The sequence below is a fragment of the Hoplias malabaricus genome, chromosome 17 (assembly GCF_029633855.1).
Source record: "Hoplias malabaricus isolate fHopMal1 chromosome 17, fHopMal1.hap1, whole genome shotgun sequence".
Classification (NCBI taxonomy): Eukaryota; Metazoa; Chordata; class Actinopteri; order Characiformes; family Erythrinidae; genus Hoplias; species Hoplias malabaricus.
Window position 1 is genome coordinate 10,340,960 of NC_089816.1, and position 20,454 is coordinate 10,361,413.

Genomic DNA, 20,454 nt, shown 5'->3' on the forward strand with positions numbered 1-20,454 from the left:
CCATTGCTCCCCTCTGAGGATTTAGTGAAAAGGAATGTGTGCTTCCCTGGCTGTAGCTGAGTTAAACATTAAACATAGGGCCCCATGGCAATGCCTGTTGGACCTGGTCATAAAAAAAACTAATAGGAGAAACAGACCTCAACAGGGTAACATCATATTTCATCTCTGACTATGAATAACAAATAAGAAATGCTTAATGTCTGAGTATCAGATTGTCAATAAATATAAGACTCATTTACTAAGTATACAATATGTGAACATTTATCAGCTTCATATTAGTATTTTTGTATTTCTTTGTAGAATAAATGAGTACATATTTTGGACATGAATTAACTTTAGGCCAAATCAATATAAAGCAATCAGCCATTACATTAAAATGGGCTTTTTTTATACACATTGTAGTAATACTAATAATAATAATAATAATAATAATACATTTTATTTGTAATGCCCTTTACAATTCAAAGAAATCTCAAAGTGCTACAACATACACAGAAGCAAACATTAAGAAACAAGTAAAATAAAAATAAAAATAAACAACAAAAATACTAAATTCTAAACAAGAACAGTAAAGATGTATAAAATGTCCTAATAAGCCTTTTTGAATAAGAAGGTTTTTAGTTGTTTTTTAAAAAGACCCCATGCTCTGTGGTGCCCTTAGGGAATCTGGGAGAGCATTCCACAGACGTGGGGCAACAGCTTGAAAATTGTCCATTTTATCAGCTCTACTGACCATATAGGTGCAGTTTTAGTTCTGTATAATTAGAAAATGTAGTACACCTGTTGCTCTGCATACTTTTTGTAAATAAATAAATAAATGGAACGGCATGGTGGCGCAGCAGGTAGTGTCGCAGTCACACAGCTCCAGGGACCTGGAGGTTGTGGGTTCAATTCCCGCTCCGGGTGACTCTCTGTGAGAAGTTTGATGTATTCTCCCTGTGTCCATGTGGGTTTCCTCCCACAGTCCAAAAACACACGTTGGTAGGTGGATTGGTGACCCAAAGTGTCTGTAGGTGTGAGTGAATGTGTGTGTGTGTGTGTGTGTTGCCCTGTGAAGGACTGTCGCCCCCTCCAGGGTGTATTCCCACCTTGTGCCCAATGATTCCAGGTAGGCTCTGGACCCACTGCGACCCTGAACTGGACAAGCGCTTACAGATAATAAATGAATGAATGAATAAATAAATGGACCACTGCAGAGCAGGTTTTCCTTGCAAAGAGGATCTTTCTCCATTCTCGGCACTGAACTAACACTGCTGAGGTTTTATTAGTGTGTCTTGCACTGGTATGAGTGAGTCAGGCAAAGCAGTGCTCCTGGTTTGTATTAGTCATCCTCTAGTTTTTAATTAGTGGTAGCAGGATGATGTGGAGCATAATGATAAGTTGTCATTTTTTAAAATAGGAATATTGTAGGCAACAGGGTGGTCCAATGGGCAAAATACAAGCATTAAAAGTACTCCAAGGTTCTGTTTGTTTGTTTCTAGCTATAATGCTGTTTTTGACATTTTTTGTTTTTGATATCGTAACATTTACAATATTCTTATATGATGTTGCAGTGTAAAAGTGAAGAGCATGTCTGGTGTTTTATGTGTGGCACACCCTTAAAAAAAAAGGTTCTTCTAGGGTTTTTTAGTTAATGCCATGGTTCTAGTTAGGACCATATTCTAAACAGAACAATTTCCATTCAGAAATGGTTATTTCCCGGTGGAAATGGTTCTTCAGATCGATGAAAAAAGTTCATATGGTTTTGTGTAGCACCTTTTTGAAAATGATTGTCTATAATTCCCCAAAGGGTTCTCCTATTGTTACAAAGTCCTGCTTGTTACAGCAGACTAAACCCTGTTCTAAAGCCCAGTATCACCATGCAGCTGAATCTATACAGTAATTGTGTTTCTAAGCAGAAACACTGCCTTTATTAAAGAACCCTGGGATATTGACTGTTTTTTCCTGTTTCTCCACTGACCTAATGAGGGATATATACATAATCTCGTAATGGTCTAGGTCTTATTGGTCTGTCAGTGACAAGTCATGAGAATGAGTGAACCCTTCATATATATTAGCTGGACATTTACAATGGGTGAGTGGAACTTCACAAAAACATACCACATTGCTAATGGGCCATTATGGAGGTACAGGAAAGAACAAGTGAGGCCTTTTGCCATTGGTATAGATTTATAAGCTAAGCCCCCATTTTTGACTGCTGTGTTGACCCTGTGGAAAATCATCAGAGAGAACAAAAACTTCCCATAACCAGAATACTGTACAGTTTCAGTCGTTCATGTTCAATTTGAAACCCTCCTCTTTTTTTCCAAACCATCTTCTGGTTGTCTTGGCAGTGCCTGCTCTGGAGTCAAATACTTTGTGGTCGCCTGGATCAACATTAATTTAATTATTAGCTTTAGTTCCTTAGCAAGGCTCTTTAGTGTATGTATTGGTTTACAGTAGTGAATTTATGGCATGTATTTGGACTGTACACCCTTCCCCCCACCCCCCGGTGGGTTTTGAAGACTTTAATGTTACACTGTGTGGCATTTTAAAGGCTGCCATCTTGGAAAGAAGTATCAAAAAACTATTCTTGCTCAGTTTCCTCTAATGTGATGCAAAACGAGTTTGAAACTAGAGCTGCTGTCCAAAGAAAGACTGACTGGAAACGCAATCCAAATATTATGAATGTATGATACTTTGAAGAATAAATACATCTAAATAACAGTATACAATCCTGTTTTCAGAAATGTTAGGATACTTTGTAAAAAGGAATAAAACAATTATGTGTGATTTGTTCATTCTTTTGGACATTTATTTACCTGACAAATGTACAATGAATAGGTTTCTATTGTTTTTACTGATCTCACTTTTAAATAATTCAGCAATTGAGGAAAGAAATTGCTGCAGCTTTGCAAATGGAATTTTTGCCACAAAACTTCAGCTGCTCAACAGTCTTTTGTCATTGTTGGATGATTCTCTTCTTCATGTATCAAGAGAGAAAAATCTGTACTGCAGGCAGGCCAGTCAAACACTTGCCTGTCTGTCTACAAACGACACTGTTGTGACACATGCTAAACAAGGCCTGGCATTTCTGAAATAGTTCCAAGCCCATGTGGCTATCGTTATTACAGTAGTATGACCGTTTCTCATGGAATCTGAGGTCTTGAAGATCTATAACATTTAGCATGAATTGAGACATCATCAGATGTCCTGAATGTATTCACAATATTTTATGTGGCAGATGGTGAAATATTTATATAATTTTTTGCTACCTTGCTATCAAAAAGTGGTGAGCCAGACCCATCCTTTCTTGCAACATTAGAGCCTTCGGTGGAGTCTCCTTATATAAATTGAATTTTCGCCTACTTAATGGGCAATATCAACTGTTATTTGTAGTCATGGGACCAGTCAAAGTCCAACCATAAGCTCCGCCAGTACTTTTACTGGCCAAGGTGTTGCTTTAAAGGGGAACAGTTTGTTTACCATTGTCATGCCCCACTGAAAACTATATTCTCCAGCATGCCCATGGAGCAGGTCATAGTTGACATTTTAGGACAGTTCCCTGCCACTACGTCGGGGAAACCTTACATCCTAATAGCCATGGACTACTTTACTATATGGCTCAAGGTGTACTGATTTGAGGCACCATCACCAAGGTCCTGTTAGAGTGTCAGTTCTGACAGAGTGAACAGAGTAGGACCTTTGAGTGCCAAGTTATGGCAAGGGTGTGCCAGCAGCTTGGGGTCTGGAAAACTTGGTGGAAACCACTCCACCATTCAAGCGAAAGGGTGTTTGAATGATTTAACCACATTCTCACTACCCAGCTGGCCATCAGCACAGCCCACCATCAGTGAGACTAGGAAACTCCCCTGTCCTTGGTGATGTGGACATTTGGGACAGTAGTTCAGAAGAAGATGCTGAGTATGAACAGTTGAACCAGTTCACATTGCAGCACCACCATTGCAGAGTCACATGTGAGTGCCATTATGGAGCCTGTAACATTCAATGTCCAGCCCCGGGAAAAAGAAGTATGTGTGACCAAAGCTTCAGTTGCCCTGAGAGGGAAAATTCTGTGTTGAGCCCCACCTCAGGGTTGTGGCCCACCAGAACCAGCTCATGCTGTACCATCCCCAGAAGAACAAAGAAACTGAGACAGGGGATGGGCACCATCATGACAGGCCAACAGAGCTGCAGGACAGACAGAGTTCTATTAGGACACCTGAAAAACAGATGTGGACTATTGGATGGTTGTATGGGGTTTTTCTTTACTGTCTTTATAAAGACTGTGTTAGACTGTTTAATAAAGGACATTTGTATGCGTATGTTTTCCTCACCTTTCACACTCCAATTGACACTGTTTTTTTTCAATGCCGGTAGCTTGTAAATGATGATTCGGCTGAGCAAGTAATTTGATTGGAATTTAAAAGCTGCTTCCACTTTCAACTCACAAAAGGTTCTTTATACTGCTGCTGTGGAGAAGACAGAGGCGGAGGTTACAGAAGTTTTGAATCTGCTCAAGTAATCTAAGATCTCAGCTGGTGACATAAAAAAAATAAAAGACTTTCTGTGCACCACAAGTGAGACCAAATGTTTCTCAGACAGCCTTGTCTTAAATGTATGCACATATTGGCACAGACCTGATACTAGATAACTTTTGTATTATAATAGAAACTGAGGGTGTGTGGGTGTTCTGTATTTTCACTGAAAGAGACCAAAATGCCTTTTGATGTTCTAAGAGAATGACAGATCTTAAAAACAGTTAAAACGTTTGTGAGTTAAAATTATTTCCTTTTAATCAGGGAATGCTATGTTTTTTTTATTAATTTCACAGCAAATGATGCTAGTGTACACATGTTCATATTTCAATATACCAGGAGTGCTTGTAGATACTGGAGAAGCAATGGAGCTGCGGTAACTGTGATGTTTGTCTCTTGACACTGACCTTGCCGTATGAACAGAGATCATGGGTAAATTTCTCTTCTGAGAATTAACAGCTGTGAAAGATTTGGTAATTTCCCTTTTGACTTGAATTTATAATCCAGCATCTGTTTCCTGTTGTCACAACAGAAGAAGTATGACTAGGGCACGCTGGATAGAATTATACAGTAAAATGCAGGTGAGCAACTCCATGCAGTTCCATTACTTTTATGTAGTGTGATGTGGCTCAGCATTTAGAGACTTTTACAGTCCATTGCCTGTAAAATAATATATTTCACTGCAACAAACTGAGTAATTTGTGAGTTTATACCATGCAAATGTTTAATTGCAATTACCTACCCTTCATGTTCTTGATAGTTGCCCATATTTAACACTTGACCCTGTCACCCACCTCATTTGAGCCTCTACACTGATATTTTCTCATTAGAGGCATGGTGACCTGCAGCAAGAGGTTACATTCTTGTCCTATTTACAAACTAAGTTCATTTTAAAAGCATTCCACGGCAGGCCTTCACAGTCCCTCTCTCAGACCTCGGAAATGTCTATATTAAAAATTACAGATGTGCCTTTGTGAAGCATTATTAATGTGATTAAGATGACTTTTATCACCTACCTGGAGTCTTTAGCCAAGTGAGGTATAACAGCTTCATAAAACATTTACTCTGTCTATCAACAACAATCTATGCAACTATTACTAAATAGTACTAGAGATTAATAAATAACACTCTCAGAATTCTATATCAATAAAAAATATAATAAAAATATAGACACACACTGAAACCCCACAAAATCTTGAATAATACAGTAAAATAGCCTGATTGAAGAGTGATTTTTATGTGACAGAAGATGTGCCATGGACAAAATATGCAGTCACTGCTATGACTAATCATTTCCGATTTGAAAATTAAAGTCTTGCATGTTTTAAAATCTAAAACTGTCAAATTCAATTTTTACATCATACCCCCAAGGAGCCAATCACATCAGATTCTGGGGGCGGGACTTTCGAGCTACAGGCCAGCGGTGTATGGGTTACTGGAGGCTGAGATTAATTGGATATGTTGGGTTACAAGTAAAAAGTAAAGAATTATACCTAAGCATCAACGCTTTATTGGATATCTTTCTTTGAAATAACTTCCAAATATGTAATTTGATGAGTTTTTGTTGTTTAACTGCTGACCACACAGGGATTTAAAGGAGAAGGAGAAACTTCCAACAGGTTGTTTTTGTTGTATAATTATTAAACATGTAAACTGCATTTTTTACTCTAAAACTCTTCAATATAAAAAGTAATCATTTGAACCGTGTCAGATTACTGCGGCCGAAGCCCCGCCCACTCAGCGGGGGTTTTGGCGGTATTTATTCTCGCGGCTCCGGAGCTGGCGGAGAGTGGGGACAGAACCGACAGCAGCGGAGACATGAAGCGGCTGACTTTTACAGCGTTAGCGGTTGCTTTTATCGCCGTCGTGATGGCGGCGAAGTCTCCGTATCAGTCCGTTCTTCAGCATAGCAGGATTAGAGGCAGAAAAGAAGGGTAAGGGAGACTTTTTAACCCTGTTTTCCGCTGTCGTTGTATTGACTTTCCCTTTGGGTCTTATTTCACAGTTACATCCACAGTCTCAGCCTCAGTTCGTTGCGATTGCGAACTGATTTGTGAGTTTTTGCACTTTTGTTCAATCAGAGTTTTAACTTTAGCAGCAGATGTTATCCAGATGTTAGAGTCATTCAGAAGTTCATCCTCCATGGGGACATTGCTCAAACGTTCCACTTTCCATTTTCCAATTTTATGCTGGTGTGAACAGGTCCAAAGCAAACCCATTGCACTGACCATATTCTCTAACTTTAAACGCCTTTTCTATTACAGCCCCAACATCTGTGCCATGCAGAAGATCCCAGGAACGAATAAGAAGTACTTCACCAACTGCAAGCAGTGGTACCACCGCAAAATATGCGGCAAACCAACGTGAGTTTATCAGCAGTGTAACTTTATGACACTATACTTTAAAAACACAATATGAGCCAGAGTCCATCTCGTTGCACACTTGCATCGGTAATCCGAATGACTATTGTATTTTATATTTTAAATGGTTTTTTTTTTACATTCATTAAATAATGTTAACAATTGGTACAAAGAGTTTATCATCAAATTAAATCATTATCATTGCTCGTTAAATTATATAATGCAATAAATTATATAATTACGATTTTCTTTAAATCACCAAACAATCCAAATGTGATTGAGAAGAAAAGGTACAGACAATAGAAATGACTACTGTTTGATATCAATCCAAATATTTCTATGAAGTACTTTTTGGAAATCAATGGGTTAAGTATACACAGCTTAACCTTTTCATTTTGCTTTGTGTTTCATGTACCAGTATTGCATATTCAGCAAAATGATACATGCTTGCTGGCCATTGAAATCTGTTTAATATATACAATACTGGCACGGACAGTAACAAGGGTGGAGTTATCGCAAAGTTCACTTCACATCAACAACAACAAAAGTTAGCAGTCTAGGTGGGAAAAGTTTGGATTTCCCATCCCAACACCTTTCTGAAGCTTCTTTTCCTGAAAGCTGTTGTGGTGTGTTGTTAGTTTTTAAGATGAAGGTAGTGACTTCTGAGTCTGAATAGCAGGACAGAGTAAAGAAATGCATTTGTTTTTATCTATATTTTCTATAAATAGATCAGTGGTTATGTAGTTCTTAAAAAATGAATAGGTTCTGTGCCAGTAGGTCGATTTTCCACAAGTTGCATTTTAAATCAGCATGATTAGCAGTTCAGTCAAGTACAGAAGCAGAATTGTCTTGAGAAGATTTATCACTACACCGTGGGAGACACATTGCTTAGTCGTACCAGGGCAACACTGCTCAGGTGTTTTCCTCCAAGCATATGTTACACTTTTTATGTGAAAACCATTCTGATCCTTAAACCACTATATTAAAAAGTGCTAACGCATGTCATCTGAGGTGTTCTGTTATTACAAAGTTGAAAGAAGTTCCCTCTTCGTTGTCAAAGTGTAGTAGATCTTATTAAAATTCCCTGCAGCTTTTTAAAACAGGTCTCTACTTGCACTGTTGATTTCCCGCATCAGTTAGTTGCCGCCCAAAGAACAATAGTGATAATAGTTAGCAGATGTGCAGCTTGGAAGCCATAGCCTCAGGAGAAGATAATTTCTATCACTACTTAAGTCTAAGCATTATGTGTTCCTAGTGGACCAAACCACTTTACAGAATCATAAATAAAAATATAAGTAAATGCAAATGTGCCTTTGCATCACGGTAAAACTTCACAGGCTGCATCTGAATGTCTGCATGCTTTAGTGTATATGCAATTCTATATCCAGAGAATATAGTGCGGTAGCCTGCATCACACCTAATCTAATGCATGAAGGGGCTTGATAATGAGCTGGTACTGAAATAAGATCTCTTAGAGCTCTCATTCTAATTAATACTGTAGAGAACATTTTATTGAACAGTATGAAATAGTAATTTTCTCTAATCTAATCGATGCCTTATGTGGTGCCCTTCTGATAAAATTAAGTCAACTCAAAATGCAATCCTATGTACATATGATGTGAAATGGATATTGACAATGCATATTCTGTATGTGGGATGCATGTAAGAATTAAGTATAATTTTAGGGGTGCTCAAATTTTAATTTGAAGGTAGGGAAGTCACTCTCAGCTTTAAGTCATTCTCTGATCTGATATCATTGTCCACATTATACTCACATACACCTCTCCATATTTCAGAATGGTTTAATGAAAAAGGTACTACTGTAGAGAAATTTTAGAGCCAGGATTGTACACAGTGGTGGTAATAAGGACTAACATTAATGCTTCTAAAAGCTACCTGAAATAAACATGTATGGAAAGTTTGTGAATACATAATGTTTGAGGCATCGTTTGATGAATTTGTAGATGTGTCGTTTTTTTCTACATTTTCTTAACTTATGTAAAAATGTATTTCATGTTAACAAGCAGTCTTGTAAGGGGGTCATTTACCCAATTTTTATGTTATCAGCATTCAATATGAATCTCTGAATGTGGCACTGTAGACATCATGACTCCTGTTGCTTATCACCACCTTAGTAACAAAAGATTGCTCAACAAAGCACCATTAAACCTGTCTGAATACCTTCACTGAATCTCAGTGATTTAATAAAGCAGAAATGTTGAATTCAACTTAAACCAGGATTTGCCTGGACCAGGGTAACTGCAAAAATATTTAGTAGATTATTTGTACAGATATGTATGTGTGAGTGTGTGATGATTCCCTGTAGGTTCTGGACCCACCATGACCCTGAACTGGATAAAGTGGTCACACACAATAAATGAATGAATGAATGGCTGAATAAATAGCTGCTGAATTATGAGAGCCCAAGAGCTCTTTATATTTTATGTTGTTTTTACTGCATTTATAGCTGTTATCTTAAAGTGTACAGAGGCTGAATGAATGTATGATGGTGAATTGAGTTTGAGTTGCAGATGGACTTCTGCTCATAATGACTTCCATGTGTCGCCTAATGGTGACTTTTAGTCTTAGCAAGGTTAAATTGTTGACAAATCTGATTGCTCCTTTGTGTGTGTGCTCTGCCACAGGCATAAAGACAGGCTTAGTGCTCCAGTCTCCACAGAAGCACTCTTTGATTGACGTCCATTTTAATGTTCCCACAGGGGGAAAGGTGTTATTGGTTACTGGCCTGAACATTCCATAGACATGTATATCAAGGTAGAAAGAGAACCATATGTGCTGAGTATTACATGCACTGAGAAGTTTTATAACAACGCTGCATCACTCATGAAGTGTAAGCCTACTGCTTGTAACTGGGAGTTCAACGATCAGTTGATGGCAGAGCAAGACTTGTTTTATTCACCTCTTCTCTAAACAGTGTTTCTTTCATAGCAAATCTCATGAACACAGGAGGGGAAGTGAGACTTGCTTTGGGAGTTGGACGTTTTAGGAAATGACTGCTTTAGCAAGTTTTGTCGAGGGTTTAATATCCCCCAAACACACACAAATCATTCACAAGATACTGAGGAGTTTTCCACCCCTAGTCTCAGAAGTGTGTGAAGTCTTTGGAGACTGTCTGTGAAAGGACACAACCTGGCTTGTGAAAACAGGAATTTAGCCAATCAGCTTGAATGCAACTTGATTTACCGAAACCCCTTTTTAGAGGTTTATGAAATTTAGGGGGTTATGGGCATTGGAACAATCATGGTTTTTGTACACTTGGGTGTTTCCAGGTCACTTGAGGAGAGACCACAAGGTTTCTCTACACAGAAACCTCCTGATACCATCTGCTGAACCACATGTTGGCTTTGAAATTTGTGCATAAAAATTATTGTTATTAATCTGTATCAGGGCATTGTTAGGGATAGTAAATGAATACATACAGAATTGTAACATTAACCTTTGTCAAGAGTATTTTCTTTCGATATACTACTCTAAATCTAAATCTTTAAACTGAAAACAGAAAATATAGGGTTGTTTAAGGAACTTATTAATCATTGCAACATGTTGCTATGGGAATTGTATTACTTGTTTTGATTCTCATTCCATTATAGGAACTGATACTTTTAGCAGAAAGTATACTCAGTGTGACGAATCTGTGTGAGGACCAATACGTAGAATACAGTAAAAATTTCAACATCATTACGCATCTCCATAGTCTTTTGCAACGTTGCACTTCTGGTGGAGAGCTTGCCACACTACTTGGGAATTCAATGTACACAGTACTTGAATTGTGCAGCCTTACTGTTTATTTTTTCAGAAATCCATGGCTACCATCTTTGTTTATGCTGGCGAAGAACAAATAAGAATTGAGTTACCATCTGTTTTGATAATCAGTTCAGTCTGCTTTTCAGTTCTCTGTGTTTTCCAGTGGTACCCAAATTCCTGAATATCAGGACTGCATTCTGTTTTTGAATTGGGTCATTTACATTTTATTGAGAATTACTTACATTAATATAGATGTTATTTAATAAAAGGTAAATAATTTAAGAATTGAAAAAAAACTTGTAGTGTAGAACAAAGCTAATTTAGTGTTCTTTGTGTTTTCAGAAAAAATATTTGATACGTTTTATATTTTTAGTTTTATATATACATTTTTATTGTGGTTTGAAATGTGTTTATAGCAATATCAATCTGGGGAATCACACACTAAAGTGAATATTGTTTTATAGTTATTATTAGTGGTGTCAAAACGTTAAACACAAAAGTTAATCATAACATTCTATGATTAATCATGAATAATCACAATTTAAAATGCTAGTTTTTTGTTTTGTTTAGTTTTTTGTTTGATTTTTTCTTTGAAGGGAGATGAAAAAAATCAAAATGCATAGAGCGGTATACATGATAAACTGTTTAGAAGAAACCATCCGTTTTCTTCATTATAACATTTTTATAATATTTGTATTAAAATGTCTAATTTGCTTAGTGAGAGTTAACATCAAAAACAATGAAACAAGCCTTAATTGAGAAAATATCAGAGCACACATTAAAACATAAAACTTATGGCTAAACCTGGGCACAAGTAAAACTTTGTTTGTTTATGTGTGTGCGTGTGTGTGTGTCTATGCTGGCATGTGACAGAGATAGAGAGATGTGGTAAGAGTAAAAGTTAAGAGATTTAATCTATATTTTAGCATTAAAAAGATATACCTTCTGAAATCAATCAGTAGTGATGCTGCAATTGCATTGCCTAATATAAACACTAATGTGGTGTAGGCTATTTAATGCTATAGCCTCATTTAAAGGCCTTCAGATTTTTCAGTGACATATTTCTGTTAATAGTTGAGTGTACACTGCACGTGAATTGTTCATCGTGTATGCCTTCATCATAATTGTTCATAATAGAAGGAAAGAATAATTTCCAAATAGCATTAGCATTCCATTAATGTGCTTGTAAACTCAATGAATTAAGTAATAATTATCATTTTCATTGTAAACCAAAGTCCCATAATTTTATAACAGCAGCCCTGTTCTCACACGTATAGTAATTCCCAAGAATGTCTCTTTTGTTTGTACTGGCAGGAATTATTTCATTATGGGTCCCTAAGCCCCTTCTCTGGGGTTTCTTCTGATGTGTCTATGGGTTCTACTTAAGGAAATGAGATTTTATGACCTTCCAACACCAGCTTCAGCCCAGAGATTTATTGTGGAAATGCATGTATTTGGAAGGAAACAAAATGGAGTGGTACAGTTTGGCTCAGGTTTTGTTTATTACAATTAAAAGAGCTGTAGCTAGTCTAGTACTGTGGCTCCAAATAACCCTCCCTTCATTAGTGAATGAATATAGACCAGTTTCTATCAGAAGATGCATAGAAGTCGTCCTGAAAGAAACCTTTGAATTTTATACACGATCTTTCCTATTGTGTGTGTTCCACATTGTGCTGCATGTGAACAAAGACACACAAATGTAAAACACTGAACAGCATCCTTAGTGGAGTCTTTATTTAAACATGAGAGTGAATGTGTGAGTGAGTAATGTATGAGAAATTATTGCTTAAGTATAAAAAACAAAAGCATATAATGATCAGTTTCTTTTTTGTGTGTGAATGATATGGTTCTTCAAGAAATAACACTATACCTGGCAAAAAAAAATCACAAAAAGTTACACCTACATTGACTGTTGAAATAATGTGTTTCCCTGGACATTTACCTGACATGCGACCCCATATTGTAAATGAGCAGGGAGATAGTTGTCTCACAAAAGTTCCAGCATCTCTTTGTCCAATCAATTTAAATGTCCATTTGTTTTCCAGTTTTGTTGTTCCATCCTGATCTATATAAGTTAATTTTTTTCTACTTCTTGGTATTTGTTTTATAACCTTCTAAATTATAGATACAGCTGAACGGGAACAACCAACATCTTTTGATCCACAGTGTGTTGGATTTCAAAGAAGGAGTTTGTGAATTGTATTTTAGTTTTTTTCAATGTCCAAGAACTTAGTAAGGACTATAAGCCCTCCTTTAACAACAAATTGTCATTCATTTTTGTCTTTGAGTTGTACCAATATTTGTTTCAGAAACACAAAAAAGAAAGTGAATTACTTTTTCCCCTCTGTTTGATATGGAAATGTATGTCGTTATTTTAAATAGTTTAATTTGATTTGTTTGAGGTTAAGCCATAATGTTTAGCTTTAAACAAAAATTCTGTGTCAGTATGTTTATTTGCTTCACATTAAAAAGATTTTTATGTCTGGCAATTCCCTGATATTTTAAAATGTTATATTTTAGACTTTACTGTCTGCTCAGTAAAAATGAATCTATAAATTATTTAACCACCCTCAGTATTCTATTTCATATATCAGTTTTATCATTTATGATTATAATTAATAATTTTCTGAATTTAAATATTTTCTCTTATGTTTTTAATCCCATTTGTTTCTTTGCAGTGTGATCAGTTACGAATGCTGTCCAGGTTATGAAAGAGTGGTTGGAGAGAAGGGCTGTCCTGCAGGTACTTGTCATGTACACTGCAAATTTTTACATAAACGCTTATGCTCATCATGTCACCTGAGATTATACTTTTATCATTTTTAATTGTTATTCATGGTCTCCTTTAGCTCTTCCTTTAGTGAATATCTACAACACCTTGGGCGTGGTTGGAGCCACTACCACTAAGATGTACTCTGAGAGAGCTAAACTGCAGGAGGAGCTTGAGGGACCTGGCAGTTTCACATTCTTTGCCCCAAGCAATGAAGCCTGGTCTGCTCTTCCTACTGTGAGAAATACACATATACCTAATTGGCAACATGATACTTTTTTAAATAAGCTTTTTTTGTTTTTGTTTTTTATTTTTAATTAACCTATGGGCACACGCATAACGGCTAATTCTGTTAATTTCTTTTTACACTTCATATATTTTTTTCAGGCTTAATTGAGCACTAAAATGTTTATTTCAATTTAGTATTCTGTCATTAATTTAGGAAATTCTGGATGCCTTGGTGAGCAATGTCAACATTGAGCTCCTTAATGCACTACACTACCACATGGTGAACAAACGCTTGACTTCAGAAGACCTCAAGCATGGTTCCACGTTCGGCTCCATGTACCAGGACTTTGATGTTCATATTCAGCATTATCCCAATGGTGTAAGTGATTTCTGGTCACCTCGCAGCTGTGACTAACAACAGAAAACACCAGCAGTCATGTTTATAGTAGAGTCCCTGGAACTATGCTGTTTATTTTATCGCTGTTTAGCCTAAGCTACTTCACATTGTACTATGATGTCTGTCTGTGATGTCTGTTAGCTAGTAAGCCTTAAACTATTTTTCCCCTTACTGTTTGTGTGTGAACTCTTTGAAAATTACTGGCATTTATTAAACGTTTGCTAACTTACTGTGAAACTTTTTTGCAGATTGTGACTGTGAACTGTGCAAGATTGGTGAAGACAGACCAACATGCTACTAATGGAATTGTGCACGTTGTTGACAGAGTCATTACAGCTGTTACTAATAATGTTAACACTTTCCTTGAAACGGAAGATGATTTGCAGTCACTACAGGTATGGCAAGTTATTTTCTACAATTAATCCGAGCTCACAAAAACGTATTTATATGTTTTTTAAAAAGTAACATTCAGTTCATCTACTTCTGAAAAAGTCAGCAATTTGAAACTATTGTTAAATTTATTTTTTTTAACTTTCTCCCTGCTTTTTCATTTTAGACTGCGATAGCAGCTGCTGGTCTTACTTCTATGTTGGAGAATGAAGGTTCCTACACAATATTTGCTCCAACCAATGAGGCCTTTAAGAAGATTCCTCAAGACATGCTGGACAGAATCCTGGGAGACCCTGTAGCTCTTAAAGGTAACTCTGACTATTGTTGGGGCTGGGGCTGAAGCTGTAATGTGGAAGAGGAAACTGGACAATTAATCCAATTTAAAAAACATTTTATTAAAATCTATTATCCACTCATTGTAAAAAAATGTTTATGTTGCAAACTGGACATGGCTTCATTACATCTCTACCTTTGCAGATCTTTTGAATTACCACATCCTGAAGAGCTTGCATTGCTCTGAGTCTATTGTTGCGGGAACACCTCTGGAAACTCTTCAGGGCACAGTGTTAGAAGTTGGATGTGATGGAGATAAGATGACTCTTAATGGCAAAGCCATTGTTACAGAGAAGGACATTCTTGGTACCAATGGAGTTGTCCATTACATTGATGAAGTTCTCATACCTGACTCAGGTGATTGACCTTATCAGTAAGACATTTTCTTTCTTACTTTCTATGTCCTTTTATATTAGTATATGCATTTCATTTTCTTTTTTTTAATCTTATAGCCAAGAACCTTAAGGAGCTGGCTGAGGGAATTCCACAGATTTCCAAAGCCACAAAGCTTTTTCTAGATGCTGGTCTAAGCACACATCTAACTGGCTCAGAGACAGTGACACTGATAGCACCTCAAAACGAGGCTTTCAAAGGTTGGCTATATTTTTTTCTCTCAAATTCTAAGCTACCCTGAGAATTCAAGAATTCTGTTTTGCTTATTTCAGTATCATTATAAAACTTTTACATAGGAAGTTTGAGCATGACTCCTGAACTGAGAAAAGTTATGAGGAACCACATTCTGAAGGAAAAATTCTCCTCCAAGGGTCTGTATCATGGACAGGAGCTGGAAACACTTGGAGAAAATAAACTTAGAGTGTTTGTATACAGAAACGTAAGTTGTCCTCTTATTACATATTTAAACACTGTTAAATGTTAAATGCATTTTCTGTTATAAATTACAGTTGTGTCATGATCTTCAATTTGTATAATAAAATTACACATCAAACCAATATAAAAATATAAATAGAACAGCTGTGCATTGTTGATTTTAATTTTGTCAGACATTCATTTTTATTCTGTATTAGTAATCTTAATGCTGTTTTTTAAAGAAAAATGATTGAGACATTATTAAATTTATCAGACATTTACAAGTCATAAGTAAATGCTTCTGAAAAAAGGCAGAGGCATTGTGGATAAGCTCCTTATTTTTAAAGGCATGTTATTTTTTTTATCATTTGTTATTTTTTATGACAGGTCTAGAGTACAATTTTCCTATTTTATTCTAGGTCTAAGAAAGAAATTTGAAGCAGCAAACCCCAGTCTACCCAATAATTACTGTACTGGTTTTGTGTCTTTAATTTCCCCTCATGTTCATGATAGTGGTGATGTTTCTAATGCTTTTGAACTCTCACATTTCTACTGCATAATGGAATTTACAGACCACCGGAAACCTCTCCTCTGGATCACCCTAACGTTTTCCAAACCACCATCCATCTTCCAAGAAAACACAGACCTGAATCAGCATCCCTGATGGGAATAGCAAACCACCCTAACCTTACCTCTGCTGTGTGCTTTGCAGAACCTTTGCATTGAGAATGCCTGCATTGCTGCCCATGACAAAAATGGACGTTTTGCCACCCTGTTCACTGTGGATAAGGTTCTGGCTCCTCCCATGGGCAACGTCATGGATGTTTTGAAGGCAGATAGCCGATTCAGGTAGGGAGTTGAATTTATATGTTACGGATTAATAATCTCACTATCAATGTATAATTGACACCTGGGTTACTCTATGTTCATTTGAAGGTAGGAGAAAGTTCCAGGCAACAACTCTGTCACCTTACAGGTGCTGCCTTTTGAGCTGATAGCTCGTATTCAACAGCTCTTTAAAGCCTAAAAACTCCATAAATACCCAAAGAGGAAATTCCCTGAAAATATAAATTAGTTTTAGTAGCTTAGTGGGCCTGAATGAATATATGCAGGTGTTCTGTCTACTAGCCCCATTCAAAGACCTCAGTATGGTTTTATAATTATTACATACAAGCTCAGACATGATGGCGAGGGTTCTGCTGTAATGTTATTAAATAGGTGGAGACTGGTCTTTCAATCTGTCTGACTATTTAATATGTTCATTTGTTAATTCAGGCATGCCAGACTGGTTCCATTCCAGGCCACAACTCTGCTAAGACTAAGATTGGTGTTTTCTCTCTTCTAACACTGTTTATTCAATCAACGAAAGCCATGCAAATTAGTGTTAAAGCAGATGTAATTAATATGATACAATGCTGTAGTCTGCAGGTGCCACTGCCCACAACTACTGGAGCGCAACATATGAATTAATGTATTTTTACCAATTTTATCCATTACAGCACCTTAGTTGGCAATATTCAGAAAGCAGGTTTGACTGAACTGTTGAATAAAAAAGGGGCCTACACCATTTTTGCTCCAACCAATGATGCATTCCGTGCCATGCCCCCAGCTGACCTCAACAAAATTACAAGTACCATATTTCCCTACATTTCATATTAATACACAATGACTGTAATTCATTAAATTATATTTAAGAAACTGTCTTAAAGCTTTGTATGTAAGGCTTGTTCTTGCCATGGTCTATGCAGGAGACCCCAGGGAACTGGCCAAATTTCTGAAGTACCACATAGGTGAGGAGTTTCTTGTTAGTGGTGCTGTGACCTCTCATACCAGAGTAAAGACCCTCTCAGGAGACAAACTGGAGCTAGGCATGGTGAGCACCTATTTCCATATCACAGTGATTAAGTGTATTAATTTCTTTTATATTTCTAGTTGTGTTCTATTTGTTGTTGATACATATGAGGGTTTTCTGTGTTGTAGCTAGATAATTTTCTATTTTTATTTGGCAGAGTTAATTTTTACATCTGACTGTATACAATACAAATCCTCATGGCATGACAATTTACAAGAGTACAAAATAAGGATGCACTGATACGATATTAGGATCGGGTATTGGTCCCAAGGTTAACATAATTAGCTGGATCAGGTATCGGATAAATAGGCCCATCCATGGAACCCATCCAATCACTTTCAATTCAAGTTATTTGAGCTACTTATTTTTTCTCTTTTTCAGCTGCTACATTTTATTTTGAGTTGCACTGCATGTTTACAACGTCTGATTACTGATTGTAAAAAGTTATTTGTTTATTCTCAGGTTCAGCTGCTAGATTTTATTTTGTATTTCTGTTTACACTAAATATTAACAAATATAGATAACTGTTTGTGTGTTTGACAAAGTGTAAATACTTATTAGGGAGTAAGAGTGACTTTACTATGCACACATCTTTTATTAACTTCATTTCCTGAAAGTATATTTTCTCTTTCTAGTGGAACTCCACTATGTACATCAACAGGGTACCAGTTGTGGATGCTGACATGATGGCTACAAATGGAGTTGTCCATGCTGTTGGTTCCATCATAAAGCCACTGCGTAAGATCACAATATTCCTCTCTAAAAGAGCAATTTTGACATTTGATATCTCAGCAGTTTATTATAGTTTTGTAAATCCATTTCTTTAGCTCCTAAAATTGTGAGTGACCAAGCGGATGGCTCTTCAACAAGGCGTACCTCTGCAGTGTGGGTAAGTTATACAAGCAAATCTTTTTTTCACAGCATTTTGAGAATTCAATAATATATGTTAAGTGGGATTAAATTGTTAAAATGGTTAATGTTGAAATATATCATTGTTGTTGTTTTGCTTTTGTAGGCTGGCTCACAAGTTGTGAAAAATGGTAAATAATCCTACACAAATTATAGGACAAAGCTAGACATTAAAAAATAATTTACTGCCATAACTACAGAATGTTTATTAGAGGTGGCATTCAGTGGTTATTGAATATTGTTTAAAAATTTGCATTTACAATTATTCTTGTTCATAGTAGTAGATAAATGCCATTTTTGATGTAAATATTAAGACAATTTATTATTGTTTTTTTGTCTTTACATTTTTCAGAAGAACTATTCCAGAAGGTCTTGAGCAGTCGGTCCAGCAAAACAATCTCCAAAGTCCAGTAAATTCAATTGTTTTGTAAAAAACTTAAATAATATTCATTGCTTTAGGGAGTCATTTTCTTATGAGCAGTGAGGAGGCAATAAACTGATTTGTAAGTAAACCAAGTCAAGCTGAACAAACCAAAGAAAGAGAGAGGGTAACGTCTTCAGCATTTCAGTGTTTTTGAAGTGCACTGACCATCATCAGGGTAAAAAGCAATATTTTTTGAAAATGCAGACTAAAGATGGTAAATAGCCATGTAGCTTAAGGAGTACTGAATATTTGTTAATTTGACTTCTTTATCTCAGTTTAAGTCTGAATAGTAATCTATGTCAGATTTTGCAGGATGGTATAATGTTTTTATTTTGTTTTCCACTTTTTTTTTTTAGCTTGATTTGAGGTTTGATATAAATGTAGCATGTTTGCATGGTTAAAGCTGGGGAAAAAACGCTATTTGGGCACCTACAAGTGCAGGTTAAATTTACGTCTTACGTCTAAGTATAATATTTTTGGGTCTTTTTTCCCCTTGGTTTAGAAACTGAACATATGCAAAACATATACAACTAATTTGAAATGTCCTGTACTGTTGTTCACTTGTAAGTTTGACAAAAGTATAATCTCCACTGAAGAAGCTCTTATTTCATCAACCTAGCAGACACTTCAGCAAGTTTTTGCACATTTTTAACATGACAAAAGGACAAAACATTTTACAGCTAAACTGCATTTTCTTCTGTGTTCTCTGGGTAAATCTGTGAATGAATAGGAGCTTTCTGGATGGTTAAGAGACACCTTCTGAACTTTAAAAGCAGTCAATGGGCACAGTACTGATGATATTTTGTGTGGATCTGATGAGCAATTTTTACACACTTCACAATAAAAATGACAATTTTTAATCAAATGTTAATGTTTGTTTTTTGGGTTAATTAATTCATTAATTAAGATCACTTCTTATTAAATCCAAAGTTTGAAATCAACTGCTATTAAACTGAAAGAAATTCTCTGGCATAAGTGGATATGTTAAGAAGTATAAGAATACCAAACTTGGAATGTATTGTTGAAAGCAGAGTGAATTATTTTTTAAAGAAAGGCCTACACAGAACCTACATGTTTTGAACAACAATGATATATGATTTACACTCATAATTCTGTCTGGGTCTTACAGTAGCCCAACGATTGGTGTGTCTAATGAAGAGCACAGAAAACATGTGCACAGTAGCACACTCTCAGCTGGCAGCCTAGCCACAGGTCTAACTGAAACATTCCAGCAGGGTTTTACTCTCAGTGCCAGACACTGGCAGGTTGTGTAAGCTGTTGAAGACCAGCAGGCTAACACAGCCAGCTGCGAAGCTGCCGAGAGCCTGCCAGACACACTTACTGAAAACCTAAACAGTGTACAATACATTGCACACTAACCAAAGGTCGCTGTGTGGATAAGAGTGTAAAGATTGGCTGTTTTCATGTGGTTGCAAAGCTTCTAATTTAAGGAGTTTGAATAAAGGGAATGTTTTTTTTTCACTCAGTAATTTCCAGAGTGTTCTTAAAATCCAATAAACTTTAGTTAAACCTCATTAAAAGAACTTCTTGTAATTACTTTCCAATTTAACCTCAAACTCACATATGGGGCTGTGCAGAGAAACTGAATCTCAATGTGCGCTGTGTAACAAACCTGGAATAGTTGGCAGTTGGTGTACAGCATATTGTCCCTGTCTAATTAAAAGCATGTATCTCCATTATT

The 20,454-nt window shown here is 36.4% G+C and overlaps 1 protein-coding gene across 1 annotated transcript; it reads left to right on the forward strand.

Moving 5' to 3' along the window:
- The first annotated feature begins 6,273 nt into the window (after positions 1-6,273).
- Positions 6,274-20,179, forward strand: tgfbi (transforming growth factor, beta-induced). The gene is made up of 17 exons (XM_066648917.1): positions 6,274-6,451; positions 6,782-6,880; positions 13,321-13,385; positions 13,492-13,649; positions 13,855-14,019; positions 14,286-14,432; positions 14,594-14,735; positions 14,905-15,117; positions 15,213-15,353; positions 15,450-15,592; positions 16,280-16,416; positions 17,067-17,197; positions 17,316-17,440; positions 18,055-18,157; positions 18,247-18,308; positions 18,435-18,459; positions 18,681-20,179. The coding sequence occupies exons 1-17, from the start codon at positions 6,336-6,338 to the stop codon at positions 18,740-18,742; spliced, it is 2,034 nt and encodes a 677-aa protein (XP_066505014.1). The 5' UTR covers positions 6,274-6,335; the 3' UTR covers positions 18,743-20,179.
- The last annotated feature ends 275 nt before the right edge of the window (positions 20,180-20,454 follow it).